This window comes from Lepidochelys olivacea (assembly GCF_965140295.1).
Source record: "Lepidochelys olivacea isolate rLepOli2 genome assembly, chromosome: 3".
NCBI classification, from domain to species: Eukaryota; Metazoa; Chordata; order Testudines; family Cheloniidae; genus Lepidochelys; species Lepidochelys olivacea.
Window position 1 is genome coordinate 50916282 of NC_140413.1, and position 12135 is coordinate 50928416.

The window sequence follows — 12135 nt, forward strand, 5'->3', positions numbered from 1 at the left end:
CGAACCGGTTCTCACCGGCTGCCTCCGCCTCTCGACACCCTCCCGCCCCCGCCCCTCCACTTTAGGCCCCGCCCCGCCTCCCAAGCGACAGCTCTGATTGGTGGGGCGCGACGCCCGTTACGGAGCAGTGTGTGTCACGAAACGCCTGTGCGGGAGGAAGGCGGCGCTGGCGGGTCCCCTCCCCTCCTGTGCCGCTTCGTCCGCGTTGGCACCGCGCTCTGCAGAGCTGCCCGCTTGCTGCCGCCGTCGCAGCAGCTGTATGGTCCAGCGCCGCTCCGCCGCCGCACCCCCTCCGCCAGCTCCCCGGCCTCCAGCGCCTCCAGCTCCTCCTGGTTCTGATCTTCCTGCCCCCGGCGGTGGCGCCCGCACCCCGGCTGTATGATCAGGCTACAGTCTTCAATGAGTAACCATATTCCTGTGAGTACCGGCCCCGCCACCCCTGCCCAGGCCGGTCTTGCCGCCCGCCGCCCCGTGTGCGGGGCTCTCGCCTCCGGGGCCGCCCGCGCTTCGCCTCCTCCCGGCTCCTCCATGTTGGCTCTTTGTTCTGGCGACTCCTTGAGTCCCTTCCGCGCCGGGCGGCGGCTCCTCCCCGGCGGGGAGCCGCGGACGGGGCCGGGCCGGCAGCAGAGGACGGGGACGGCGGAGTTCTGGGTCCCCCCCCCCCCGCTCTCTTCCTGGGCAAGGCGGCGGCTCGACACAAAGCCGCTTTGTGAGCGTGGCTGCAGCCGGCCCCATCCGCCTCCCCTCGGTGCGAGTCTCGCCGCTGCTCTCCCTCCGTGCCCCCAACGGCCGAGCCCAACGCCCTGCAGCCCCGGGAGGCGGCTGGTCCCCGGTGGCAAAATGGCTTCGTGTCAGGAGCCTGCCTGAAGCGCGATTCAAGACTGGGATCGACCTAGCTCGTCCCCTGGACGCCTCGTGCGGCCCGGCTGGGCAGGAGCCTCAGCCTGCCAGCGAGTGCGCTTCGCCCGCCGGGGGCGAGAGCCGCCCCGCTGCCCGTCCCGTGATGGCCGGGCAGCCCCGGTGGAGGTGCGGGCTAACACACAGCGGGGGCCGGCACCACGGCGGGGTGAATGGCCGGGGTTTCACACTGACCCGGCCTGGGAAAGCGCCGAGACAAGCCGAGGCTTGTCCGAGGGCGGTGCGTGGGCGTCCGCCGGCCGGGCGGTGTCGCAGGGAGCCGAGGGCTGGAAAGTGACTCACTACGCGCGGGAGGGGGAGCCCCGCTGGAAAGTCACGATTGAGCCGTGACGCGGGCCACTCGTGGCTGTATGCAACTTACTGCCAAGCCCCTGGATAGCCCCGCTCAGACCCGACGAGTTACTTCCTTTGTTCGAGACATACCTGCGCCAGGCTGGGAAACCAGAGCCCCTGGCACCTCGTGTAACTCTCCTTTGTCCGAGAAATATGAGGCCTGTTTCTCTGTTGAAGTGTCTAGCTAGTTTACTTCCGACCAGATTTTTGGAACCCCTTTGTTGTTTGTATTCTTTTGCTTTTGAGAGGGGACCTCAGTCGAGATACCTATATTAATACGTTTTAAAACAAGGCTATTTTCATAAATGTATTGTCAACTTCCAGTAGCTTTTTTGCAGACTCAAAAATACCTGACTTGCTGAATGTTGGTTAGACATCTACTGTGAATGTATCTGGTAACTTGACAGAGACTAGGAGTACTTGTGACACCTTAGAGACTAACCAGTTTATTTGAGCATGAGCTTTCGTGAGCTAAAAGCTCATGCTCAAATAAATTGGTTAGTCTCGAAGGTGCCACAAGTACTCCTTTTCTTTTTGCGAATACAGACTAACACGGCTGTTACTCTGAAACTTGACAGAGACTGTCTGTTGTAGTTGTATCTGGTATCAAGAGATCTCAAGGTTGGTTGGTTGTCTTGTGGGTCAATCACAAGACTAGTGTCAGGAGCTTTGTCTGTCTTTGCTGTGACTGAGTCCATTAATCTTTCTGTTTCCCTTTCCTCATCAGTAATACCCTTGTAAAGTAGCAAATATTAAAATATTATCCAGTATTAATTAAGATTTCTGATGAGAGACTAAGTATCCTCACTAGTAAAGAGGCTAAGTGTGTGAAGGGGGAGAGAGGGAGTGCTTGGAGGAGGGCAAAGCTAAGCAACTAGCAGATGGTAATCTTTGAAAGTCAGAGCAGTGACATTTTGTGCACACTGCACTTGTGTCAGTTGATAGCGAACCAGCTGTATATTTATTTATTTATTACAAACAATAGAGGTAGTCAAATATCAGACTTGTGACATATTAGGATTCTAATTTTTTTAAGTGTTTTTACCTCTCCGGGCTCCAGAGGGAGCCTTCAAGTGTTATGTCTACTTGAATCTGCACATTGTCAGAAACAATGACTCAGCAGTCTTAATTCCACCTGTTTCATCTACTAATCTCATTGGGCTGTCAACTTGGAAGCCCAAAGATGACATTCAGGTGTCCAAAATTAAATAGCCCATTCCTGATTCCTTTAGCAAATGGAATGGCAAAAGGGTTGGGAGGGAAGGAAATTTAGAGAGAAGGATGTAAAAGATGGAGACACCAAGGGCAGAAATAGCAGCAATCCAGAGGAGAGCATATTTTTCTCAGTGAGTGATCCTGAATGTGTCAGTAAAATACTAAATAGATAAGTTTAGTTGTACAACAAAAGCTCCCTTCTCTTTGGTCTCTGTGCTATCTCACTCTGACGTCAATAGGAGATCTGCTGTGGATGGAGGCGTGTAGGGAGTACTGAATTAATATTTTGATCTACAGACCACAACTAAACAAAATCTGTTCTTCTTTTCAAAATGATCCCCAGCGACAAGCTCTTCGCTAAAAGTGCACTGCTTTGAATATATGGAAATGTGTTTTTTCTGGTTATTACCGAGTTCTAAATTAGTGTGGCATATTATCCTGTTATATCAGCAATACAAATTTTAGTTAAGGTTTAATTAATTACACATTACATATGCAACCCAGGTTGCTAAGGGGCTATGCTTATAAATTCTCCTCAGGGGTGTGTGTGTGTGTTCAAATGTACAGATCTATTAATTTAACAGTAATGAGATAATACAAAGGCAAAATTTTGATCGGCAAAAATTCTGTTTTTTTTAGTCTTGAGGAACAGAATCTTGCTATTACAAAAATTTACAGTTTATGAATCTACAAATATATATATCACCATGTCTTTGTAATATGTTTCTATTTCAAAAGGATGGAAGATGCTTAATTAAGATAACAGGATTCTAGTGGCTTGCTGTTTAACTACTACTAATATGCTTAGATGATTCTGTACAAGACCAAAAAACAGTCCTTGCCCTGAATAATTTTACAATGGGAGACGCAGAGAGGAAGCATTGGACAACTAAGAGGAAGGAGTAATTTAGAACTAGGGCTTGACTACATGGGGGCTTTAAGGAAAGTTAATCTAAATTAACTGAAGGTGTGAATTTAAAGTGGATTAGTTAAATCATATTTAAAATCAGTGTAGATACTTATTCCGAATTAACATGGCCTTAATTTGCTTTGGAAATGAATTAAGTGAAATCGAATTAAGTCTGCTTTAATTCTGAATAAGAGCATTCTCACAAGAGTAAAATGGGGTTTATTTAATCCACTTTAAATTCACATCTTCAGTTAATTTGGACTAACTTCCATGAGTGTGTCTGAGTAGACACACGTCTTGTATGCGTTGGGGAATGAATGACTGTTAGCATATATGTGAGGGGGTGTTGGGGGGGGTTGCATGTTAATAAATTAAGCTTCCTTTACCTGTGAAGTAGGAAGATACTGTACAGATAATGAAACAGAGGACATGTGAGGTTACATGACTTGTCTTGATATAGGAAGTCTGGCAATCTCCCAGCGCAGTCCTATGCTTTAACCGCAAGAACATCATTCCTCCTTGAAGTATTTCCAGTATATAGTGTGTTGTGTTCCAGACACTGGGAACCTTCTGCCTGAAGTGATATATGGACAAGTTTTCTTACAAGGAATCGGTCGATTTTGTGACTGAAAAGCATGGACAGTATCTGTTCATGTACATCAGTATGGGTAACGCTCTTTGGTTACATGCACAAGAAGATGGAAATCTTTTGAACAGCAGTGTCTGGGAATGGTCATGCAGGTTGCAGGCTTAGTCCCCTATGCCTCTTCCTAAGGGCATGGTGGCCATAATCGTTCTTCAGTTTCCTCTTACTGTCTATGTCAGCATGAACCCATAACCAGCCTTGTTCACCTGGAAGTGATTTGTCTGGCTAGCAAATTAGAACTAAATTAGCTTCCTGTTCCTTGTTACAGTTGCAGAAAACATTCACTAAAGGGTACCCTTGTCTACCGTTCCTTCAGGATGACACTGATTAGACATGACATCTCTAGTTTAGAGGTACTTCAGGCTAGGGGGGACATGCATGCAAATCCAACATTTAGGGTCTACTGGTATTCATAAAATCACTGTTTAGCTGCTTCCTAACCCTGTAGGTGCATACATTTCCACTGCTAAAGTTCCCTAGGTGTCTAAATTTCTGCTGGTGGGCAGGTGCACCGCCACTTAATTCATGCCTGAACTCTGGCAGGATTTACAAACTAGGCATTCACTTGCTTATCTTGTCTGTGGGGCATGATCCAGTAAGCATGCTCAGAGTCAGCATAAAAGTGTGTCTACTGTATTGAGTACCCCCAGAATTCAGCCAGTGGAAGTGGTGATTTGCCCTTTTATGTAGTAGCTCAGTGTTTAGAGCATTCACCCAGCACCTGAGAGACCTGAGTTCAGTTTCCTCCTGCCTGATTTGAAGCAGGGATTTGAACCCAGGTCTCCCAACTCCCAGGTGAGTGCCTAACTGTTGGGATATGTGGTATTCTGGAGTGGGTTTTGGAGCCCCTCCTGTGGAAACTGTATAAAATACTTAAGCAGTTACTGAAGTGGGTGCTGGAATCTGGGTCTCCCAGGTGACTGCTAACTAGCGCTGTCAAGCTATTAAAAAAAATAGAATACCATTTATTTAATTAGTTGTGGTGGTTTTCTACATTTTTAAATAGATTGATTTCAATTACAAAGCAGAATACAAAGTGTTCAGTACTCATTTTATATTTATTTTTTATTACAAATATCTGCTCTGTAAAAAAACAAGAGTTTTATTTTTGAATGCAGGGTTTTTGTACATAATTCTACATTTGTAAGTTTAACTTTTATGATAAAGAAATTGTACTACTGTACTTGTATTAGGTGAATTGAAAAATACTATGTAAAACTTTAGAGCCTACAAGTCCAATCAGTCCTACTTCTTGTTCAGCCAATCGCTCAGACAGACAAGTTTGCATACCTTTGCAGAAGATCATGCTGCCCGCTTCTTGTTTACAATGTCATCTGAAAGTGAGAACAGGCATTTGCATGGCACTGTTGTAGCTGGCATTGCAAGATATTTATGTGCCAAATGTGCCAGCTGGGCCAGCTACAACAGTGCCTTGTGAACACCTCTTCTCACTTTCAGGTGACATTGTAAATGAGGAGGAGGGCAGCATTATCTCTTGCAAATGTAAACAAACTTGTTTGTCTGAGCAGTTGGCTGAACAAGAAGTAGGACTAATTGGACTTTTTTATTACATAACTGCATTTTTTAAAAAAAACCCTATATTTGTAAGCTGCACTTTCATGATGGAGATTGCACTGCAGTAGTTGTATGAGGTGAACTGAAAATTACTGTTTCTTTTATCATTTTTACAGTGCAAATATTTATAATAAAAAATAATATAAATTGAGCACTGTATACTTTGTGTTCTGTGTTGTAATTGCAATCAATATATTTGAAAATTTAGAGAAACATCCAAAAGTTTAATAAATTTCCATTGGTATTCTATTGTTTAACAGTGCTATTAATTGCAATTAATTTTTTAATCGCAATTAATTTGAGTTAATCGTGTGAGTTAACTGCCACTGTTAACCACTGAGCTATAGTCATTCTTTCTGGTCCAGCAATTATTTAAGTATTTCTTACAAAGTGGACCAACTTCAACAAAAGGGACTGAGACTCTCACCCAGATTACCCTACATCCTAGTATTTAGGAGGTGGGAGCCCTGTGTTCAAGTCCCTGTTCTACATCAGCCAGAGTGGGGATTTGATCCTAGGTCTTCTATATCCTGGGTGAGTGCACTAACCGCTGGGATAGAGGGCAAGTATAAGGACTGACTTGATTCAGGCACCTAGCTCCAGGAGAAGGTTCATGGCTGTGAATCCTGAGTGGTAAGGAGGTGGAGGTTGGGTCACACCCTTCTTTGCATTTCCTGCTGGCTAGTTTTGATGGCTCCCTTCTCAACATGCAGGCTTCTGTGAACCTTTTTAAGGTGCCTAACTTTCCCCAGGTATTCTGTTGGGTGCTTGGGTGCCTAGCTTAGGGTTGTGAGTTCCATTAAGTGGTAGGGTACCTAAAAGTTTAGCATTACAATGCATAATTCCCTCTTCTGAATCTAGCCCTTTTCTCAAAAGGACTCTTGAGACTCAACATTTATGCCCTGGAACTACAAACATTCCAGCCCATGCTACAAAATTCAGTAGGACAGAGCTTGAAAACACATTTGCAATATATTACATGAACAAGTAGAGAGGAACTCGTTCATCAACCCTGTGTCAAGAACCATCAAGCTATGGACATGGTGTCAGCAATGTGGGATAATCCTCATAGTTCTCTACCTCCCCGGGTCAGCAACGGTCTCAGACTTCCTTAAGCAGGTAGTCAGTCACCAATCATGAATGGTCACCATAGAAGTCCATCCACAGATCTGACATTCCACCCTGGTGGGGGGTGCATCCTGTGATAGGCCTGTTGGCCACCAAGGGCGATGCTAAATGCTTAATCTTTTGTTCCGGGGGAAACATGAGCCTCGATTTGTTAAAAGATGCCTTCCTTATATCATGGTCTTGTGTGCTTTCCTTCTGATTCCTCTAATTCCCAGAGCGATATGCAGGATCAGAAGGGACAAAGTCACATTAATCATGATAGCCCTTTAACAGTTCTCCAGAGGGGTCAGTTAAGCCTCTCGTCTGACTTCGGGATTGTTTAGACATAATATTGAAGTACCAAGATCAGATGCTTCATCCATACCTGAAGTCAGTGCATCTGTCACCTTGGATGTTGGCTAGTTGAGTACTGCTGATAGAGACTGCTTCCTACAAGTGAAAGAGATCCTTCTACAAACTATAAGATTTCCACAAGGAAAATTTATTCCTTGAAATGGAAGATAGTCAGTTTGGGCAGCCAAGCATGATCTTGACATATTGGAGGCTTCTATACTAAAGATCCTTGAGTATATCCTGCATTTCAATCCGTTCCATCAAAGTATACCTTGCAGTAATCTCTGCATGTCATTCATGTGTTCACTCATCATCTTTCACCATGTACTCTATCCAGATTTCTGATGTGATTATTATATGCTTACCTGCCAGTCAAGAATCCCCCACCCCCTGCATGAGATCTTAATATTGTCCTTACAAACTTCATGAATCCCTCTTTCAGATAACTCAGTGCAATCTATACACCACCTTCCTCAGGACTTAGTAACCATCACATCACCTACAAGGGCTTGAAAACTCCCATGTTCTTTTGGCTTCCTCCATCCCTCACCAAGTATACACAATTTCACAGAGACACAGTCATGTTAAATTTCAGATAAAGTCTCATCCCAAAAGTGGTTTTGGAAATTCATTTGCACCAGTCCATTAATTTACCTGTATTCTTCCCTAAACGTCATTCTGCTCCAGGAGAGGCGAAACTTAACACTTCAGATATTTATGGGGCTTTTGTATACTACCTTGACAGGAGAGAACCTTTCAGATGATGGTCTTGTCTCTTCATCACCATCTCTTTTCTTTAAAAGATCAAGCCATCTTCTCCCAGAAGATGTCAGAATGGATGAGGCAGTGCATATCTATCTGCTCCCAAATGCCTGTTGAACCTTTCCTTCCAGATTCACAGCAGAAACTACATCCTCTGTCTGTTTTTAGGAGTATTGTCATATCTAAAATGTGTAAAGCAGCTACATGTAGTGACCCTTGACTTTTGTCAAGGATTGTGTCCTTGACTTAGCAGCAGTACTTAATGTTTAGTTCAGAAGGGCAGTGCTACAGTCACTGTTTTAGTTATTAACTGTCAACGCGACTCAGTCCCACCTTTCAGATGGATGCTGTTTCAATCAGTCCTCTTCATCTGAGATACTGGTTTTAATAAGGGAATTGAGGGGCTCTGCCCTCTATGCCTTGGGGAAGAGAGATACAAACTTCGTTACGCAGGCTGCTTTTGCAGCCCCAGCAGACACTGCTGTTCACAAGATTCTAATCTTGTGGAGCCTACCTGAGGTGCGTATGTACACAATTTCTATACCATGAGTTACTGTGGCATTAAGATAGAATGGTTACTCTTTTTTTCTGTAGAGTACTGATTAGCAATGTGTATATATGAACAGAATAAAACTGCCTGGACACTAAAAGCAGTGCATGTTATGCATTTTCCTCATGCGCTTTGAGCTGTGCCTGGTATATCCAGTCATAAAATTGTACACAATAAATTGGCACATTAGTCATTCATATGATTACTAGTTTACATATCTGGTAATGGGAACCATCACCATTTTATATATTACCCAAATTTAAATCAAACAGACAATTAGAATACAAGTTAGGTGTTTTCAGCATCTAAGAACATTCCATTTCTAATTCAGTAATAGAGGATTACAGAAACAGAAATAGCATTGTCAAGATTGGAGCACTAGAGATGAGCTATTTGGTGGTCTAGCTGAAGAATACAGAGATTAACTAGTTCCATTCATCCAAGGGTTAAGTAACCAAATCAAGTAAATTGGTGGAAACCTGTGTGAGGTGTTACAGATAATTAACCACTTCATTGCTGTTTAATGTACCAGATATATAGGCCAGCACTTCAGATGCACTTCGTACGCTAACCTCATACAACTGCTGTTGCCAAATGTAGAGCTTGTGAAATTGAACCAAATAGGCTTAATGTGGTAGGAGCTTACTTTGGGTTACAAACTGGTTGCTATCAACTGCAAAAACGGAAGGTGACTTAAAGCTTGTGTAAAGCTAGTCAATGACCTGACTCTAGTCATAGAAAATCTCAGGGTTCAAAACCATCTGCAGATCCTGTATGGTTAGTAGTAAGTGTTTGGACTAGGAAATATTTAAGGTAGAGGATAGGGGTTGATAATATGAATGTTTCCCAAATGACTAATACAAATCAAGTGGTTCCAAAATGCTTTCGGTGTCCACTTTAGAAGTCAAATGTAACGCATCTAAAGCTAAAATAGGCTGGCAAAATAATTTAATGGTAATACAGTGCCATTTAAAGGAATTAGTTTCCATATTGAGCTCCTCTGGCTAGCAGCGATGAGAAGAGATTGCATTTGCATCAACATGAGCTTCACTCCTTCCTTTAACATAGTTGACTTCTCCCACTGTAGCCAGGAGAGCAGCCTGTCTGGCTCCAATTCTCAGAAGAGCAGCAATAGAAGCCATGCTAGTATTAAATAGCTATGTTTAAGGACTTTCCATTTTGGGGGGTGGGAGTACTGGGTGCTTTCTGTTGGCCCACTAGCAACATATGGTATAGATTTGACCCAGCACTAACTAGCCTGATATCACTCACTCAGTGTTTATCTGAAAACTCATGTATGGCATTGGTGTGTATAATCACTGAAGACAAGGCTCAGTTTAAACCATAGAGCGTGTCTATTCTGTCAAGTTTTCAAATCTGTTGACAGTAGACAATATTACGTATGCCATCAATTTCCACAATACACAAGCTTTCATTAAATGGTGAGTTCCTGGCTATTGTGGTTGAGGAGATTATATTCAGCTGTATCTCAGAAGGTTAACTAATGCTTTGTAGTCCTGCTGAATCTGCAGATGGCTTTAGTACCTCTATTGCTATAAGTTTTTTGCTAGCCAGAAATTATATTGCTGAAACACTCCTAGTGTGTGTCACTTTTGATATTCATTATCCAGTTTACAACAGTAAAACTCGTAATCATGTCAGTTTTCATGCTGCTTATGTTTGGGAAGGCCATGAGGGTAGTGGTCTTACAGCAAGATAGCTAATGCATTCGTTACCTTGCTCTCTGTGTGAGTGGATGGGGCGGAGTTTGTTTTTTTTTTGTTTTTTTTTTTAAGAAGCCATCTTTTTGGCAATGAAGAACACAGAGACTATCACATCATCAAGGAGACTTTGGATAGGGTGAAGAAACAAAGCCCCTATGTTCCACTGAATAGGGTGGAACTTAATTCACGTTGTTTATTCTTAATAGTCTGGTTGATACGTAGCTTGAAGGATCCAGGGTTAGACTTTTTGTTTGAAATCCCTGGATCCTCCCCATGCCCAGTAATTTGGAGATGGCTGGATTTCTTCCTGAGGCATTGTCTCTGGATGTTGTTGGTGGAAACCGCACTTTTGTATCCACCTCTAGATAATATAGTCGTTTGGTAGTAGGTGGCTGGCTCTGCACACCATTATTTTTTGAGCTAAACAACTTTCTTGCCTCCCCCTCAGTTCTTCCTTTCCCCTTTTCTCTTTTATGTATCGATACAACAGAGAACTGCAAAGCATTACATTCATTGGTAATGTTGTAGTTTGGGCACAAAGCGGATCCCTGCAATGAGACTCCACAGTAAACTAAGTATGAAATAACTGAAGTTTTTAAAATGACATTTCTACATCTTTCAATATTCCTGCTTGAGTATGAATGCTCATTTGCTTCAAAGCAGGATTCATGGTATCCTTACACCCCTTTTTGCTGCCCAACCATGCAATATATACCATGAGGTATCTTCACTTGGAAGCATAAAGCAAGTGTAGCGGCTAGGAATAATACTACTTTAGTAGGCCTGTTGTTCATTGTTATAATTAGTAACACCAGTAGGTTTTGTGTAATGATTTGGTGGTGAAGAAAGTTTTGGTGGTTAGACTAATAAAACTGGCTAACGCAGGCATAAGTTCAGCAGGTACCCACAAAACTGATAGTGTACATCCATTCTAATAGGTGAAATCCTCTCTTCAGTTTTAGACCTCTCTTCAGTGGACTCCCAATATGGCTGACTTCCATCTTTAATGTTGAAATGCATCTGTTCATCTTGCAACATTACTCTTCATTAGACAACTTTAATCCTCCTATCTTTTTTTTAAATGCTATATTATTTCTGGAAACATTAATTGGTCAGATGTCTTACATATGGAAGCGCATGTGGAAGTTTTGAATTTATGTAATAGGCACTGTTTCACAGTGGCTCTGCTGAATGGGAATTAGCGATGCTTGCACTCAAAGCGCACATGTTATGGTAGCAAGTCTTCTGCTTTTGCCTTATCCTTTCAAAGGGTGTGAATTCCATTTAGGGGGTTGGGCGTTTTGTGTAAACTGGAAAGTATATACAGCAGATACTGGAAGTATTGTGCATGAGATAAAGTTAATATGACTTCAAAGATGCACTAATCTCCAATGAATATAATTTCAGTGTCTGCTTTCTGGTATTCTTGTCTTGATTTGAAAGCTTATCTTCAGATTGTTCTGGGTGCTCTTAAATGTAGCCTTTTTATAGAAATACAACTGTTGAATAAAAGTTTGGTTAGAACTCTCTCATTTATGCAACTTTTAAAATGTTGGTGTATTAACTAATTTAGAAATACCGTTTTGTCCTGCCATGAGTTCAGGGGACTGGAGTAAATGACCTTTCCTTCCAGTTGTATGATTCGATACCTGATCTTTGAAAATGTAATTCTGAAGTCCAAATATTACTCATTTGTATTACTGTGATATCTAGGTTTTTTTTTTTTTTTTAAAGGTAATTTCTTTGAGGACAGCTTTAGTTGTACGAGATTGTAAGATATATTCCAAGTGAGACTACTTTTTTGTATAGATATTAAAATGTCTTCAAGTAACTTGTACTTTAAAACAGTGATAGAAGTAACTTCTTGTTTTTTGTTTGTTTTTCTTCCCCTCTTTACAGCAGTTCTGTGGTGTTCTTGGTCACACATTTATGGAGTTTCTGAAGGGCAGTGGAGACTACTGCCAGGCACAGCACGACCTCTATGCAGACAAGTGAACTGTAGAAATTCATTACTACTCCACCAAGAAGCCCCCATAAGAGC

At 42.8% G+C, this 12135-nt stretch overlaps 1 protein-coding gene across 1 annotated transcript; it reads left to right on the forward strand.

The window, feature by feature from the left end:
• Positions 1-378: 378 nt before the first annotated feature.
• On the forward strand, positions 379-12089 carry LOC311517941 (uncharacterized protein; the record flags this gene model as incomplete). Its single annotated transcript, XM_084623267.1, has 2 exons — positions 379-417; positions 11994-12089. The coding sequence occupies 2 exons, from the start codon at positions 379-381 to the stop codon at positions 12087-12089; spliced, it is 135 nt and encodes a 44-aa protein (XP_084479393.1).
• Positions 12090-12135: the final 46 nt, after the last annotated feature.